Here is an 18727-nt window from a genome sequence, read left to right as displayed (position 1 = left end):
CTGTCATGTTCTCATGTTCTCTACATGTTAAGATAGGTAGAATACTGCGTGTGTTATTACAATCTGACTCATATTCACAGATTAATTACACAAAGGAAATGAAATTACACACAGCTAAATGCAAATACCCACACGTGTATTTACAAGTGCCTGAATGCAAAGAAAAACATATACTGCAGAGATGGGAGTCTTTCATACTCACTCAACCAAAAGACAACCTGTGCATCATTAGAGGGCAGGTGTCGGAGTGTGTGCGAGTGATGGGAGAGATAAAAAAGCAGGGGTCCGGAGGTGGAGACTGGACGCTGGAGCAGCTGAGCTCACCTCAGCAAGAATGATCTGTCCCTGTGCTCGTCATGATCCCTTCTGTCCTATCTTTCTGCTTTGTTTTATCGCCAGTGTAGCTATAAAGTTCTGTCTTTGAAAACCTCTGCAAAAGTTTCAGCACATGTGGGATGTCAAGTTTCCATGAAAAACTAGATGATTTCCGTTGTGTTTTCAACATAAAAGCTCCAGTGTTTAGCACATACACAAAGGGCTTTTTTTTCAAAGGGCTGGACAGGAGACAGTGTACTAATCAAGCTTAACTCTGCACAGACAGCAGACGTCCAAGAGGGGCAGGTTCAGCAGATTATAAAAATCATCTCGTTTGCTTCAGTGGCGACTGTGGAACAGTTCTAACATGTCGTCATGGAGAACACATGAACGCCCATCACGTCATAGAGATTTCATGGAAAACTGGACCCGACCACTCTAATTAAGTCATTCAATTGAAATTAAGCCAACTGGCTTAAAAGGGCGGTTACAGTGGACAGTACACGGGTTAATTAACCCATGAGTACATCTATCGATTCATAAAAAGTTAAAGTAGGAAGTAATATCATGGCCTTTTTGGTTATAAATCTACACATATCACCTTTAAAACAATCCTAAAAATATACTTTTACCAAATAATCTGCACATAGGCAGGCATTGTAAGTAGTGTTGTAATAATACTAAAATTTCAAACACAATTTTGATACTAAGGAATTTACTTTTAATATTGATATTATTATATGATATATCGATACTTTTGACAACCCTAATAGGAACTGCTTTCTGAACTGTATGAGTCATTTTCCTTTAGGCTGATCAGATTTTCTTCATAATCAAATTTGGATAGTATTTTAAATGCAGATCAGTGCTACTATTGCCCTGTACACAGTGACAAACCCACTACTGAATCTAATCTCTTCTTATCCAAGCTTGTTTGGATCATGTCACCACTTTGACCGTGACACAAGTCTGGTTAGATCTGGATTAAAGCCAGTGCTGCTTTGTCATTAAAAACAAGTTATTGTGACTACTTCTTTCCCCTTCTTCTCTCTTCCCGCTGGGCGTCCTTTGAGTGTTGGGCAGCATGCGGTCACATTGGCAAGTTTCGCTCAGTCTTAGCTCCAGCAATCTGTTGCATCAGCAGCATGTGTGTAGTAAGTAGTAAAAGAGAAGGCCGGACAGCTGTGGACAGTGAGAGTGGAGAGAGTGCGGTGGACTGGAATGGGATCTGGATTCAAGTATATTATGCCGGAGAAAACATACATGTCATGTTTCAAATGGCTTCAAATGGCTTGTAGTGGTCGACAACTGTCAGAGACCAGTGCAGAGTTCTGCTATGACAGTAAAGCTAACAACAACTAGCATGCTAACATGCACTTCTTGATTATCAGACAATAAAACTAATTAGATGCAGACAGCACACAACAGAAGTATGAAAGTGGTGTGTGTGTGAATGATAGATGGTGGTCGGAGGGGCCGATGGCGCAGATTGGCAGCCTCGCTTCCGTCAGTCTCCCCAGGGGCAGCTGTGGCTACAATAGTAGCTTACCATCACCAAGTGTGGAAATGAATGAATAATGACTATAGTGTAGTGCTTTGAGAGGCTTTGACAAGCCTGTAAAGCGCATTACAAGTGTAAGGCATTATTATTATTATTATTAACAGACTTATTTTGACCTCAAAAACTGCTTATACAATACATTTGTACTTGGGCAAGAAATATTTAGCTCAAATACTAAAAAAAAATAGGGTACAGGGCCTTGTTTTGTTTCACAGTATAACATTAAACTTATCTATCTTGCATTTAATGCTTTTTCTTCCTGTGAGCGACCTCCATAGATGTGACCTGTCATTAGGCCTGGTTGCTTCATTACATAGTACACTTAAAATCTTGATTTTAAAAATATACTTATTACAAGTGCGGTTCTAAAGCCACCAATGTGTTATGCTATCTGTAATATAAACTGACACTTATTTTACACAGCCTTAAATCCATTATATAGTGAAATATAATGTCTTGCTCAACACGAGATCAAGCTCAGATCTGCTTGAGGTGACTAATAAACCTTTTTCCCCAAAACTGTGCTCACAACTAATCTTCTTATACCCCAGTGATGACTTAAACATCATTTATTTCTCAACTTACAACCACTATTTGAGCAAATCTGCCAATGCTTTTTCATGCTTCTAATCCAACACTTGTGTAAAACATGTGTCACAAGGTTCTGTTTGTTCTGATTGGACATATAGAGACAGTATGATTGAATAGTTTTGCAAATGAGGTAATCTTTTGCGATAGATTCAATTAATCTTAAAAATAGCCAATTTGTATTAAAGTTGTATCCTTGTCTTCCAAGGAGTGCAACAGGGGCCAATCCTAGGGCCATTATGATATAGTACATAAATCACTCAAACTAAATGTGAAAGAATTATTAAATGAGACTTGCTGAGAACACAAACACACTAAAACACACTAAAACTACCATCCGAAAGTTTCAAGTCTGTTTTACATCATTCATAAAAAGCACAGTAGTGATCTGTAAATAAATACTTTTCCTATTTTTGTTTGAAGTGGGTTTATCAAGACAAGCTGAAAATTAAACATGTATCTACAGTCATACAAAGCTGCATTTCACAGTAACCAAAAGAGCAGGGTTGGAGTGGGAGTCTGTCTGTTATAAACACAAGTGTTTTTTGCTTTGAAGTTTCTTAAGAATCTGCTTCATATCTAGAGTGCCCCTGTGTTGCATGATCTGTCTGTTTGGATCGTTTTACTCTTAAAGTTTAAACATATACTTCAAAGTCGTGTTTAACAAATCACATCAGGTAAACAACTGCAAGCAAAAGCGTGGACTCCAGGGAGAAGTTATCTTTGGCTTGCAAATGCATCCTGCAGCTCCTACAAACACTCAGATTCTCTCATCAGCTTTGGCCTGGCACATGACATGCACTTTTATGTGTCACGCTCCCTGTAGAACATTTTTGAAAGTTGGGCAGCTTTGGGATATGTTTTATGTATAAGTTCTGAAAGCTCAGATCTGTTGTGTTTATATGTTAATTTATGACAGAAGTCACAAACACATGTATGACCTTTTAACAATGCTAGATTTGTGTTTGTTCAATTTGAAATTAGTACTACCGGTAATTCATCCACAACATTGTTTTACAACAAACGTGATAAGAGAGCTGTGTAGTCACATTTTGGCAGTACCCTCTTTTCATTTTCATTTGTTTATTTTTATTTATACAGGGAGAGCCCTATGAGGGTACCGGACTCTCTTTTTCATGAGCGCCCTGTCAAAATACAGGACAAACAAAAACAAACAAAACAAATATTTTGATCTTGATCTTAAAAATTGATCTGTGGAATGAAGTTAAGCTTTATGCAAATATTCTTCATGCATATTTAGACAGCTGATCGGGCCAAACTAAATATTGACCTCTGCTGGAGATTTATGGCTGATGCGCAAAAAAACTTCAAATATCGGCCAAATTATATATACTTCTACCACTAATCATCAGGCCAATCATTATTGTATTAAATATGGATTTCAATCTTACTTTCATGAACATAAACAAGAGAGAATTTTAGTGCTTTTCAGTGATTTAACCCAACCAACGAACTTCTTTCCTGCTTTTAGTGACAGAAGATTAGCTGTAGACCTCTTTATTAAAAGCCCCTATCTGATCACTGACAATTTGAAATTAATGAATCTCAATTCAAACCTGATTCATAGCACAGCCTTGCCGTGAACTTCCTTTGTTTCATTATGTTTTATGCAGCTAATTGGAGGCTGTCATATTTGTGGTTAGCAATGTTCTTTCTCGTTTGTAAATACACCATCCAAGAACTGGCCGTACAAAGCTTTGGCCATGATAAATTGTGGTTATGATTTGGAGAGTAGAAGTGCGGTGTAGGTGAGAAAAATTGGTTAAGAAATGAAAATTTAAACCATATGCCACACACATGAAAAAAATCAGTCATTTATCAACCAAGGTGTCTGAAAACTGTGCTGACTTAACAGTATTGTAATTATGTATGCAAATGTATTCTATCAAAATGTACCATTCCATCCTGACAAATTAACCTATTGACATCTGCACATAATAATGTACACTCAGCACCACTTTTCAGTTTTACCAATATGTCAATACAATGGAGTTTAGAGCTCAAGCAGCCCTGTAGTACTGTGCCCAGCCTGCACTAAACCTGAAGTGGGTTAAAGACTCACTTAGACATGCAGGGGAGTGAACCGCGCCAAGCTGCAGCCAATGGGCTTGCTTACACGCGCCCACATGCTTAGCAACACTCCTCCAGGCACTCTCAAGACGCGACATGTGCACTCACACTCCACACTTGCCCTCACTGACCCCACATCTGTGACGCAATAGAAACAGACTGCAGGAGTCCCACTGTTCCCATGCCAGTGATCCGAGGCAGACAGAGAGAAACTGGCAACAATAGAATCGAGTGCACAAGAGCTGAAATCAGAATTTTAAACAGAGCGTATTTATTTATTTGAATAGTTCAGCTATTTTTTTATCTATGTTATAATTTTGTTTCCTCATCAAAAACATACCTGGAGTTGTATTTTGTGTCATTCACACGTTTACCTCGCTGACCCTGCAAATTTCGAGACTTCTTCTCTCAAACAGAAAACACTCTGTTCCACCTTGTGATGTCATTAATATAGGGAGTGCGTTACTATGTTTTTAAACTCCATACACCTTCACTAACGTCATTTGCATATTTTCAGCCCTGGAATTGCCCATCTCTACTGAACAAAAGGTAAAATGTCACTGTTAACTTGAAAACTACTGTTTCATGACATCACAAGGTGGAAAAGAGCATTTTGAGCTTTGGAGATGTCGACATACTAATAAAGGAAAACTCAAACATGTGTGAATGAAACAAAATACAAAAAACTCCAGACATGTTTTTGATGAGGTGACAACATGGCTTAAAGCTCAGAGTCAGTTTTGCATAATATAGGACCTTAAAAGTATTTGTGAATAGAAACGTGACTTGTGGAATTTTGGTAAAACAAATCTTCTGTATTTTGACGTCTATATTCGTGATTAGTTACTTATTCACTCTGACAATTCTCACCCCGTTTGCTACATATTTTGAAAGGTGTAATAATGAAGAAAGCTATGATGGTGTATTACTTGACACACTTGTAGATCATCTTGTCTCTTCTCTCTGTGTTTCAGGTGGTTCCAAAAAACTGGTTGGTCAATGGCAAAACCCACATGGATGCCTCCCACTCAGCAGCCGCGGACGAAGATGGGGAGGAAGATGACAATATACCTCAAATACACACCAACAGCAATCACCAATATGCTTCAAATCATGCACTTCCAAGGGGTGACCCAGTGTGTTACGGGCTTCACCCAGTCTCCTCTCTAACGCTGCAAAATGGCTGCTCTAAGACAAAACCTCACGGTGCTAACATGACCACAAGGTCTTATCCTGAACCTCGAAAGAGCACAATGACTTCTGAAACTCCAAGGACAATTATAACTATGGTCCCTAAAAATGGACTCAAGAGTCCGCCTGAGGACTTCACGGTTCCTCTGAAAAAGATCAAAACAGAGGAACCTTGGTTGTGGTTTACAGAACAGGCGACGAAACACTTGCGAGATGTGGAAGAAGTTTGCGAGGATCCTTTATCTACTTTGGCTGCGGTGGTTTGCTTGTCGGTTACAGAGAGAAAGGGACTTGAAGATAAAATCTTTGGTTCACGTTCATCTATTTTGCGATCCATCAAAACTGAACCTCCAGATTTCCATTTTCAGAAAGAAAATGATTTGAAAGACCTGAAGACTTCTCAGCTTGTGCAAGAAACGTCTCAAACTATAAAAATTGAGCCTACGCAAAAAGAGTTGTTGCCAAGCGTGCAATCTTTAGCTGAAAAACGGAATTTAAGTTTTGATCAGGCAATTGCTATCGAGGCCTTGACTCAACTGGCAGCTCTACCTCAAAACACCACTGCGGCCATTAAAACTGAAAGTAACTGCGAACATCCAATTTCAAAACTAGCTGAAGCTAAACCAGCATTCAACAAAGTATCAGTTATAAGCTCACATAAAACATCAGTAATAAGAGCACCTGTAGCAAGGCAAGGCAATGTCATCCAATGTAAGAAAATAGAGCCATTTCAGGTCATAAAGTCAGATTTTAGCATTAAAAAGGAGGTTGAGGAGGTTGGAATGGTAGTAAAACCAAGACGCAACCGAGATGAGGAGGAGGTAGCGGCGCAGCTAGCAGACTTAGCATTCATTATCCAAGCTAGACACAACCAGCAGTCGGAGAACAATCCTCCGAGGGGGACACCAGTGCCTGCCATAAAATACAACTTCAGCTCCTCACAGATAAATGCTATCCAGAAAAAGGCCAAAATCACACCTACCAGGCCAAGGAAAAAGAAAACAAAAGAGGAAGGAGCTAATCGAAGAACGCCATTGTCGAAACGCAATGGAGAGACGCCCAACAAGAGAGGTCCGAAGATACAGTTACAAGGGCTGAATCATAAAAGGAAATTATTTTTACCACAAGCTCAAATAGATGTCAAGAAATATTTGGAAGAAGCACAAGAACAAAAAGGGCAATTTATACATAATGGCACAGCACTGTTTGGGAGTTCAAATTATACTAGTCAAATGAGAGTGCATGAAAACCAGCCGCAGTGCCTAGCTAATGGGCAACTCAACCATAGTCATTATAATGGCTGTTTGTCTGGACACATAGGTCTTAACGGGGATGTCTATAGTCACTCCATACAACATCACGGTTTGGTCAATGGATTTTCAAACCCTAGAAATTCACCTCCTCCAAGTCAGCAGAATTATTATAAGCTGGAGCACTCAGGCCCAGTTACTGTGCTGTCCACTAGCGCAGATGTGGGTGGGGATGTGGGTCATTCTGCAGAGTCAACTCCAACCAAACACAGCGTCAACAGTTTTCTGGAGTCTCCTGGCAGCTTTCTGGACACGCCCACCAGGAACTTGCTCAACACGCCGTCGAAGAAGCTGAGTGACCTGCCAACATGTCACTGTGTTGGTGAGTGATTTATTTTAGAAGTCATCTAGCCAGCGATAATTTTTTTTACTAACCAACTTGTCAAACAATTATTAATATTGTTTGCTGCTGTTTTTGTTAAAAAGGTCTTTTGGCAAGTCTTTTTGAGTCTATATAGTCCAGATAACAATTATGATGGTAAATGGCACATTGTCACATTTTTACGTAGTGCTTTTCCACCTTCAACGCATTCAAAGCACTTTACATCAATGAAACCAATCACCCATTCACACACACATTCACACACACATTCATACACCAGTGGCAAGGTGGGTCAATTTCTTACCCAAGCACACAATGACAGCATTCATCTGTGGGAGCTGGAATCGCACCGCCAACCTGCGGGTCAGTGGACAAATGCTCTACCAACTGAGCTACTGTCGCCCACATTATCATAATACAATTACAACAATTACGTCAATAGTCGACTAGTCCTTGCACGCCCTAGTAGCGTGCAAAGACTTATATGGGTATGCTGGCAGACTTGGGATGGACGTCAATATTTAGATAACAATTAATATGGACACTTTTTATACAAACTGCTTTGCAAAGTTTACATGTCACTAGTATATTTATTTTTTACTGGCATAAATATTTTTTACTGTCCTACATAGTTTAACCATTTATTGATATATTGGCCTGTATTTGTCACAATGACTTTATTTCTCCTTTTTGACAACAGCCTGGCATTCCTTCCTGACTATAAAAAGAAGGCATTTGTGTGTAGAATTCAAAGCTTGAGATGTTTAGTATCATGTTAATCCATTTAAATGCAAGTTTTGTTTAACTAAGGTTTGTTATTTTAAAGATATATTCAACTGGCTTTACTCCAATAATTCCATTTAGTGTGCAGCTTTGCATTAACTTTTGTTTTTATGTTGTTCCAGATCAAATTAGCGAGAAAGAGGAAGGCCCATACTACACACACCTGGGGGCAGGGCCCAGTGTGGCGGCCGTGCGAGAGCTGATGGAGAACAGGTGTGGTGACTTAAACAGTGTAAACATTGGCGTAACATCTTGTCCATTGCAGATTGAAAAGCATGAGTTCTGTCTGTCAGTGGCTGTGGAATGCACCTCTGCAGTCATTAGGAGGAAACAGTGCTGAGCTGGCTCCTCTCACATGCACAGTCTTAAACATGTGCACGTCTCACGCTCCACAGCATGTCGAAACAGGAAACCTCTGCAGTTTAGACCAGGGGCCAGTCAAACCGGATGACAGCATGATTTAAACAACCTGGGGCACATGGTCCATCTGAAACATGCACTTTAAGTCCATGTACCTTTATTTGTGTTAGCTCAGAAAATGCCTTTTGCTGTCTATGTTGTAAAAGCACTTATTTGTAAATACTATTGATCGTTCGTGACCGAGACGGATCTTTTGAACAGTTCCTTTATGTGAACAGTTTGATCCGGATCTCATTTTTTGCAAGAACCTAATCTTTATGCATTTTTTACTGATTCACTCTGAACCAACACAAGAATCAGCACAGAAGCAGAGCAGGTGACACGACTGAGAGCTTTCTGCACAAAAAAACAGATTTAGCATCATAACAGTTTTAAAATTATTATTATTATTGTAGTGCAACGTTTTATTTATATTATGCATCATTTCAGAGGGTAAACACCCTCCCACTCTCAGTTTGAACCATTTTAAACACATCTGAGCCATGGTCATTTTTCTTGGTGATTAGTTGTTGATAAAATAAGTTCTCACTTTGGCTTCTGTCATATAAATAAATATAAAAAGAATAAAAGATTTGGATTCCACAAAGGAGCCTAAAGTCCCACCGCTAGTAAATACAAATGAGACTACACTTAGAGTTTTATTGGATGAGGATAAAAGTTACAACCAGGTGTTTTCTCCTTTTTTTGCATTTAACTGTGATATTGGGTGCCATGTGGAAGTGCCTTGGACAATCCCCAACAGTTGTTTTTCTTTTGTGGTGCAACATTAGAGTGAGAGAAGGGACTATGGGATCATGGCTCAAAATCAGTCAAAACAGGGCTTATTCGTTTTAGTGAAATATATAAAGGCATTTTGTTCTGGCATTTTTGTTATTGCAGTTAGAATAAAATTATATATTGTATGTTCCCTATACATCACATTGGATAAAAACTAAGAAAAAATATCTTGACAATGTCAGTTAATCCAGCAGTTAACTTGTACCACTTGCTGTCTAATGGAAGTGTAGTTAGGTTCTTCTTGCTTGAATGATTTATCACTAGATATGTTTTTTGTTGAAACATTAATGTTGCATGTGTTGCAGATACGGTGCCAAAGGAAGTGCAGTGAGAGTGGAGGTCGTTGTTTATACGGGGAAAGAAGGACGGAGCTCCCAGGGGTGTCCCATAGCTAAATGGGTATGTGACCGCAGTGCATTTGAACTCTGAAGACATATACTGTATCCAACAGTTAGTCTAGCACACGTTTTTATTCTTTAAGATTAAACAGAGAGTAATTGTTTGAAAGTAAAGTGAATTATTTATTTTTACAATGAAAGCAATGTAGCCATTTCTAGGCACTTTATTCTTAGTATTTGAAATAGAGCTGGGTGATATGGCAAAAAAATTAAATAAAAAGAGTTTTCTTTTCTATTGATTTTGGGAACATAGACCAAACTTAACCAACTTGTCAGAATCATCTGAATTCAAATAAAGAAGACTAGAACCCCCTGTGTGTTGTGTGTCCAGGTGATCCGTCGGGACAGTGAGGAGGAGAAGCTGCTGTGTCTGGTGCGAAAGCGTCCAGGACACCACTGTGACAGTGCAGTGCTGGTGATCCTCATTCTGGCCTGGGAGGGTGTCCCCCGGCCTGTGGCAGACCACCTGTACAGAGACCTGACCGATACACTGTTCAAGTACGGCTCTGCCACCAGCCGGCGCTGTGCTCTCAATGAGGAGTGAGTTACACACTACTCTGAAACTAGACTCATATTTCCACTATAGTGATGTGCTAATGCATGTGACTGTATTGTACCCTGCTCTGTGTCTCACTGCACTCTGCTGCTGTCCCCAGTCGCACATGTGCCTGTCAGGGGCTGGATCCTGACACCTGTGGGGCCTCCTTCTCTTTTGGCTGCTCCTGGAGTATGTACTTCAACGGCTGCAAGTTCGCCCGCAGCAAAGTGCCACGCAAGTTCAGACTGCAGGGAGACTACCCAGAGGAGGTGAATGCACACAGCACTTTGTCTTGATCAACCTTTTACAGTAACAGCATTTAGAACAATATGCTTTAGTATGTTTCAAGAGTACCATCAGTATCTTACCATTAAAACAAATTATAGTTTGTTTGAGTTCATTATTAGCAATTTACAAAGGGCTGCAATTCTTTTGGTATATTAAAGTTTTTGTGTTTTTGTTTCTGTGAAGGAGGAGCGAGTGGAGAACAACCTGCAGGGCCTGGCCACACAGCTGGCTCCTCTGTACAAGAGGCTGGCCCCTGAGGCCTACCACAACCAGGTGAGCTTCCACATCAGCCGCTGCACTGTTTGTTTTTACGTTCTAGGTGCATTATGGTAATGTTAAAATGTTTTATATGGAGCAGCCATTGTATGAGGACGGTCATGCCTGTTTAAAATACCTAGAGCAGTGTGTCTCATTTGACTTTATAGCCTGTTGGACCATGATGCATTTCAGTACCCTTCTGTAGTTTTCCCAGTGTTTAGTAAAGTTTATGCATGACAGATTTTGTTTTACATTTGTATTTTCAGATTTAGGTTTATTTGTCTTATTGTCACAAAGTTCAGCATTAGCCATATAATGCTGTTGGACTCTTTTAGGTGAAACTGTTACTGAAATACCTGCTTTCTTTACCTCTGAAAACAACATTACATTTCACAGTAAATGTAATTTAAAGTGGCATTCCTCTAGCAGACCTGGCGTATCTCCTCTCAGTGGTTGTCCTTGTCTTGTGCAGATCGAGAACGAGGCATCGGGGCAGGACTGTCGGCTGGGCTGGAGGGAGGGCCGACCCTTCTCTGGGGTCACGGCCTGTGTGGACTTCTGTGCACACGCTCACAAAGACACACACAACATGAACAACGGCAGCACTGTGGTCAGTTCACTCACACTGTTATTCTGCAGAGATACAGAGTAATGGCTTCTGTACCTCAATTGTCTGTATTGTCTGTGTACACTGTAGAGCTGCAGACGACTAATCGTTTTGTATGATGACTATATGGAACAGTAGTAGAGAGGAGCCGTTAGTGAGTGAGGGAATTAGCTGAAGATTTGATATTTTGGTATTTAACTATATGTAAAAAAAAAAATCTTTATATAAATACATTGTTTCCTAGTTCTTTCTAGATAAATAGTTGTTTTTGCATGAACTCCCATGCAGGTGTAATCTTGTGAGTGCAGTTTGGGTCAGATACTTACAGATACGTAATAGTTTTGAGAGCTTTTGCTACGCCCCCTTTTTAGTCAACCAAGAATTAGTTTAGTGGACTACTAAACTAGTACACTGTAAACTGATGTGCCAAAGGCAAAACTACTCAAAGACCTTCTATTTTTATCATCATTATTCTTTCAATACACATATTTCAGTTTATATTGCAATAACAGTATATTGTAAATCATTTTCACCTGCCTCAGCCTGTTGCTCAGCCTGCTCTTGTCTTTTGTGTTCTTGCAGGTTTGCACTTTAACCCGAGAGGATAACCGCGCTGTGAGGAACATCCCGGAGGACGAGCAGCTCCATGTCCTGCCTCTGTACAAGATCTCAGACAGAGACGAGTTTGGACAGGCGCAGGGACAGTGGGCCAAGATCCAGAGTGGGGCTCTGCAGGTGTTATCCTCCTTCCCCAGAGAGGTGCGTGACCACAGGGGTAGAGGAAGTGGCACACCCCAGTACTGTGCACAGTTATCAGTGTCATGCATTGATCAATTGATATTGTTATGTATGCTACTTGAATCTTTGTGGAACAATTTACATGTTTTATTATAGTATACCTGTAACAAAAAACATAGCATCTAAATCTCCATATATAGTAGTTACATAATGTTAGAGCAAAACTAAATGAATATACATTTCCCCCTATATGCTCTCTCATCAAAGTTACATGAGAAGTTGTGAGAAGGTTGATTTTTTAGTTGTGAATGAAGAAACTTCACTACACACTGCCTGATGTTATGCCAACTGTAGCCACTAGAGGCCCCATACCACCATGTAATGCTAATGAGTACGGCAAGTTTATTTGAGCATGAGAAAAAACAGGGCTGGTGTCCAAAAAGTTCTGTTTTAATGTCTCAAATTGAAATTTGATCTATGTGTTAGCGTTGTTGCCTAAATGCTGTGTTGCAGGTACGCATGTTGGCAGAGCCGGTGAAGTCAGCGCGTAAGATGAGACAAGAGGCTCGTCTGAAGGCCCAGGCCGAGCGGCTGGAGAAGAAGCTGGGCCTGAGTCCTCTCACTCCCAAAGTGAAACCAGAGCCCAGCAGCAAAGGTAATACATCTGAGTGCTGTGCAGGGCCTTGCCTGTGAGTAGTTTACATAGACATTTAATTCACTGAAACAGCAATAGAAACGCTCACTATGACACTGTGCATTCACAATGATGTCATTTCATCTTATTTCCAGGCAAAGCAATAACGTTTTCATATAGACAAGAGGGATCAGAAAAGTTACTTAGTGCCTCTTTTATGTTAGGAAAACTACCAAAACACTTGTAAAATTTTTAAATTACAAGCTACTTGCTTTTGATACATCAGCTCTTTGACAGAACTCGCTTTCACTGAGGATGAGGTTGCCCTTTTTATGAAATTAACACCAATTGGGATTAAAGTTTCATATGAACTTAAAATTAAAAGTTGATTTGATTTAGAGTTATTTACCCTTAGTTTGGTGTAAATTCACTGTGCCATGTGCTTCTCATCATCTGCAATTATTAATATTTCTTTGACATTTATTCTATTGTGTTGTTCTCAGTTGCAGACCCTTACTACAGCTCATACAAAGTGCCCCCTCGCCCGGCCAGCCTTGGCCAGTACCCTCCTGAGAGGCCCTATCCCAGCACTTACATCCAGAGCACCAGCAGCTACCCCCACTCCAGCCCTCAGAGGAAGGTCTACACCCCAGACCCCCAATGTGCACACACACCCCCACCCTACCGGACCGCCAGCACTTCTGTCAACGGCTACGCTCCCGGCTCCCCATTACACAGAATACCTCCTCATCACAACTTCATGTTCAAAACTGAGCCTAGAGAGGTGCATTGCTCTTCCCCCAGAGATTATGCCCTGCCCACTTCCTCCTTCTCCCCCCAGCCTACCTCGGAAGGCCTCTTTAGCAGGCTCAATGGAGTCCACCACGGCATTTTAACCACGCCCCCTCACGAGGATGTCAAGAATGAAGAAGTGTGGTCGGACAGCGAGCACAATTTCTTGGACCGGGAAATTGGAGGGGTGGCTGTAGCGCCCTCTCACGGCTCCATCTTGATTGAATGCGCCAGAAGGGAGCTCCACGCGACCACTCCAATCCTCAAACCAAACCGAAGACACCCGACCCGAATATCGTTAGTTTTCTACCAGCACAAATCACTAAACGAACCAGGGCACGGTATGGCCATGTGGGACGCTAAAATGGCTAAGCGCGATCGGGATAGGGAGGAGGAGGCGGAGAGGTTGAGGACGGAGGGGAGCCCGGGCAGCGCCAACGGGAGGAAAAGGAAGAAGGGAGAGGCGGATGATAGGGAGGAGGAGGAGATAGAGAAGGTTTGGAGTGTCCCCACGCGGCAAACATGGACGCTGCCGAGGGATGGGGTGGTAACGGTGTCGCCGTACGCACTCACACACGTTACAGGGCCTTACAATAGATGGACTTAGGTTTTTTTATACTGTACACGCTGTCACGACTATAGGGCTGTTATTGAGGGAAAACTGGTGGTAACTTTACAGTCAAAATTGGTAGCATGATAATTCTAGTGTTCAAAGTATTCAAATTTTGCTTAGTGGCACTTCACCTGCATTACCTATTAAAGTAGTAGTGTGGCAGGTTGCAACAGGAAGGGCATCTTACGTAAAGACCCACCTAATGAATGTGCGAACAAAAACGGCAGCTAAAATTATTAGTTTTTCAAATACTTTCAAAATGTTCCAATCAGAGGTGCACTATGCAACTTTTCTGATGGATGTTTCACAGTATGGCACTTAACTATCTGTCATGTGTTTTTATTACTTAAAAATACTTTGAAAAACATGCATTCTTTCCACAGATATGACCTGTAACTCTGCCTGTGGGGAGAGATAAGTGTAATGCTATATTGTGGAACATTACATTCTGTGGAGAGGCAAGAGGGACAGAAAAGTTACAATTGAAAATTGTGAAGTTACAAAGTTACAAAATTGTAAAGTTGAAAAGTTACAAATTGAAATTGCTGTCAGATTCTAATGGTTTTGGCACAAAATATGACCTACATACTGACCTACTTTGGAACTGCAGTGTGCTAGTTTGCAGGTGTCAAAAGTCACTGACTGACTGTATATCAGTTATTTTAGTAATTCAAGTTTTTAAAATCTGTCAGAATGCTAGAAATCCAATAAAAAATCCACAAATCTAAAAAATCTCATCAGTTTTCCTCAAGACCGGCCCTGACACAAGCGCTTCTGCCTTACCTCACTCACCTCTCATTGAAACGTTCTTCTGTAGTTTTGTTCTGTGCTCTCTCTCTGATGGGAAGGCCAAAGTTTGAACTGTGACTCCTCTATGGGTTTTGTAGAGAAAAGGTGCTTAGAGGCATTGGAACTGGTTTTACACAAAACAAAGAAGATGTGATTATTTATTCTGAACATATTCATTTATTTAATTTCTGGTAAGAGCCTGTTTACTACAACACGTCTTTTTAATGGGATTGTACAGTATTTTGGAAACATGGGTCTAGCTGGGACATTTGCATGATTAATCTACTTGCAGTTTTGAGATGCAGACAGAAGCTCTGATAGCAGCATGGTGGCAAGTTTGATCACTCACAAGCAGATTAGAGGATCAGAATAAAACTCTTTCAGTCATATGCACAGCGAAACAGAACCAGCTTGAGCCTTGATTTAAACATTGTCAAAGTTGAGGCCTGTCTCACATCTTCAGGAAGACTGTTCCAGGATTTAGCTGCATAAAACTGAAATGCTGATTCTCCATGTTTAGTCCTGACTCTGGGCACCAGCAGGATGCCGGTCCCTGAAGTCCTCAGTGTGTGAGATGGTTCATATGGCAGTAACATGTGGGAGATGTACTTTGGTGCTAGGCCTTGAGCTGTTTTAATGTCTAAAGGGTAGACTATTTTACCCTTCTCAGAAAGTACTGGAATCTGTTTTCAAAAGTACTTTTCTCAATATTTGTACACACTAAAGTCATTGCTTTTGTCTGCTTCTCCAAACGTCTACGACCTCTTAAACTGCAAAGGCCTTTGGTAGATATTTGAAGAATGCTGGTTGTTTAGGCTCTATATGTATTCACTTGCCCTGTTAGACACTTAAGTTAAACTATTTATTGCTCTTTCCTGCCCCTCCAAAGTACTTACAAACTTGCATATCTCTTAGACCACATGTTGCAAAAATACTGGACTAAGTGTGTTTTAGCTCTGTTTTAGCTGAGCCTATTCTAAACAAGAGTGCCATTTACTTACTACCACGTCACATGTAGCATTACCTATTTTCATATTGCTGCTTCTCTCTGCAGTTTATGAATGAAATGTTTTGTTTTTTTATTTGGTTGTCTTCTATGTGGCATCTTAAGAAGCACTTTTTATTTTATCACTTGAATAGGCCTATTTGTATGTACAGAGAAGAGTAGAGGGCAGTCTATAGCATGAACCATTTTATAGTGTTTTTAAGTTAAAGGGCCGTATTACACTATTTTCTGATTTATGTTACAATGTTGTTTCCTCATCACAAACATACCCAGAGTTGTGTTTTCTTCCATTCACGCATGTTTAACACACAAACCCTGCATATTTAGATTGAGTTCTTCCTCAACTGAAAACACTCTGTTCTACCTTGTGATGTCATGTAGTTATACAGGAAGTGCTCTACTGTGTTTTTAAACTCCATACACCTTCACTAGAATCATTTTGAGATTTGGAGATTTAGACAGACTAATAATAAAGGTTTACTCAAACATGTGTGAATGAAACAAAACACAACTCCAGGTGTATTTTTGCAGAGGTAGCAGCATTATAACATGGCTTAAGGCTCACAGGAGTTGGTTTTGCGTAATATAGGACCTTTAAATCTACATATCTATTATTGTCACATCATGAAATTATGGAATGCTGCAACCAAGTGCGTGATATCATTGGCACTTATGTACTGTCAAAGTTTATACAAATGTGTTTATAGGGCACAATAATGATACAGCGTGGAACTGTTCACTCACTGTATTTCAAACGGTGCTACAGAGACCTCTATTTTTACACAAATCATGGCAATTTTTCACTTTTTATACAGCATAAATTTGTTTGGAGTTGAAATGTCACTGAAAATAATTATGTGTGTAATTTTTAGGAAATGCGTTGTCAATTTCAGGTGCTTAAACCCTTGTGATAAAAAGGGTGATGTCAATATGGGATATATCTGGCATTGTAAATCAATTTTGGTTTTTATTTATCAATTTTTAGCACAAAAAGTGGTCTATGGTTTGAAATTTGAAGTTTTATGAAATTATGTATGATGATTTTTGCCAAAGCAATTACAGAGTCCATTCTCACCTTGGCGTTTTATTCAATAGGTTGTGTTCATGTGGCATTATAACATTAGAAAAGTCTATTTTAAAGAGGGGGTATGTAATATAATGTTCCCTCATCAAAAACATGCTTGAAGAGGTTTTAAATGTCATCCATGCATGTTTCAGTAATTTAGCTGTCTCTTTTAAAACAATTAAAGGAAACATGGTGATCTAAATATGTTATGTGTTAGCTGTTAATACCTCCCAGAAGTAAAATACCCCCTCTTTAATTGAAGTGAAAACTGGTTTATAGTTGATATATCTGTAATCAGTGGGCTAATCCACAAGAAACAAAAATAGGCACATATTTCTTTTTCCAAACCAAAAACGTGGCTTTCCATGTTTTTTAGAATGTGGTGAAAATTTATCACTCTTGCCATAGCAATGAACAATTAAAAACAAAATATTCTGTCTTTTGAATGGTGAAAAGTCTTCAAAGTGATGCCTATAAACAGGAAACTGAATTGTCTGAACAAAAAAGTTATATCTGAATTTTGCAGAACCACTCGCAGTTATATATTTCTAGTACAGCCCATGAATGCAACCAAAAATGACATTTTTCAATTTTAATTTAACTTTTTCAAACTGTTGGCCACTTTTTGCATCTCAAATAGGCAGCACAATGTACAACCAATGTACCTTATCACTGTTGACATTTGAAAACCGTGCAGGTCAATTCATTTCTCTCTCCTACTTGGTGCTAAAAGTCCATGCACTGACAAAACCTGACCACTGAAGGACCATTTTATATGTCATCAATGGTGCTATATTAAATCCAGGAATCATAGGCATGATATCTCAAATTAGTATTTTTTTAAAGTGCCAGAATAACATTATTTATTTTGAAAAATCCAACATGTCTTCCACAATGTTTCACATCACAAAATGCTATGAATATAACCCATTTCAAGTAAGATTTCATTTGAAAATATTACAATAACAGACGACTGCACCAGCATTTAAAATCCTGTCAAATTGTAATGTAAATATTGTGTATGTGAAGCAGGCTGTTTTTACTGTATTGTTAATGGTGTTTTTAGACATTGGATGAGCTTGCTTATTTTGAATTACTGTATGTTGCATTATCATATCCTGTTTAGACATGACAGATACATTTTAGCATTCCTTCTATGGATGGCTGTCTCTTTCGGGATTGTAAAAATAAAATCGTATTTATATTTTGGACCTGATCCTGTCTGCTGCTTCTGTTTTTTTTGCTGTGTATGTATTGACTGTAAATAACAATTATAGTTTCTTAATTTCCCACATAATGAGTCAGAGTGTAATGCTTTAGTACAGCGTGGCTATGAGTCATGGTACATTCAGGCGCAGTCTCCAAATATAATCACTTTTTTCTCAATAGTTCCTATATGACACATTGCACTTTTTTCACAGTATGATTTTTTTCTTTTTTAATTGAACTGCTTTAATGCCAGCTAGATGTAACTATTAAAGATAACAAGCTCAGTATGTTTTCTGAAATGGTGCATTCACTAAGGCTTTACCCTCCAGATGGAAGTCATTTCAGATTTTAAATAGAGCGTAGTGAAGCACCAGACACATTCGCTTCCCTACTCCAGTCAGTCACAGTAATTTGGCTGATTGTGTTAGGGAGG

The 18727-nt window shown here is 39.6% G+C and overlaps 1 protein-coding gene across 1 annotated transcript in view; it reads left to right on the top strand.

Annotated features, from left to right (window-relative positions):
• The window catches only part of tet1 (tet methylcytosine dioxygenase 1), a 43451-nt gene extending 25150 nt beyond the window's left edge, over positions 1-18301 (top strand). The window contains exons 3-12 of the mRNA XM_033979500.2: positions 5530-7378; positions 8284-8374; positions 9664-9757; positions 10088-10296; positions 10413-10563; positions 10766-10855; positions 11313-11450; positions 12030-12206; positions 12699-12840; positions 13323-18301. Coding sequence (XP_033835391.2) covers positions 5530-7378; positions 8284-8374; positions 9664-9757; positions 10088-10296; positions 10413-10563; positions 10766-10855; positions 11313-11450; positions 12030-12206; positions 12699-12840; positions 13323-14218 — 3837 coding nt within the window. The 3' untranslated portion in view covers positions 14219-18301. The remainder of the gene's footprint in view (positions 1-5529; positions 7379-8283; positions 8375-9663; positions 9758-10087; positions 10297-10412; positions 10564-10765; positions 10856-11312; positions 11451-12029; positions 12207-12698; positions 12841-13322) is intronic.
• The last annotated feature ends 426 nt before the right edge of the window (positions 18302-18727 follow it).

The sequence above is a fragment of the Periophthalmus magnuspinnatus genome, chromosome 15 (assembly GCF_009829125.3).
Source record: "Periophthalmus magnuspinnatus isolate fPerMag1 chromosome 15, fPerMag1.2.pri, whole genome shotgun sequence".
NCBI lineage: Eukaryota > Metazoa > Chordata > Actinopteri > Gobiiformes > Gobiidae > Periophthalmus > Periophthalmus magnuspinnatus.
Note: the sequence above shows the minus strand (reverse complement) of the source record. Positions and strands in the feature narration are given on the sequence as shown.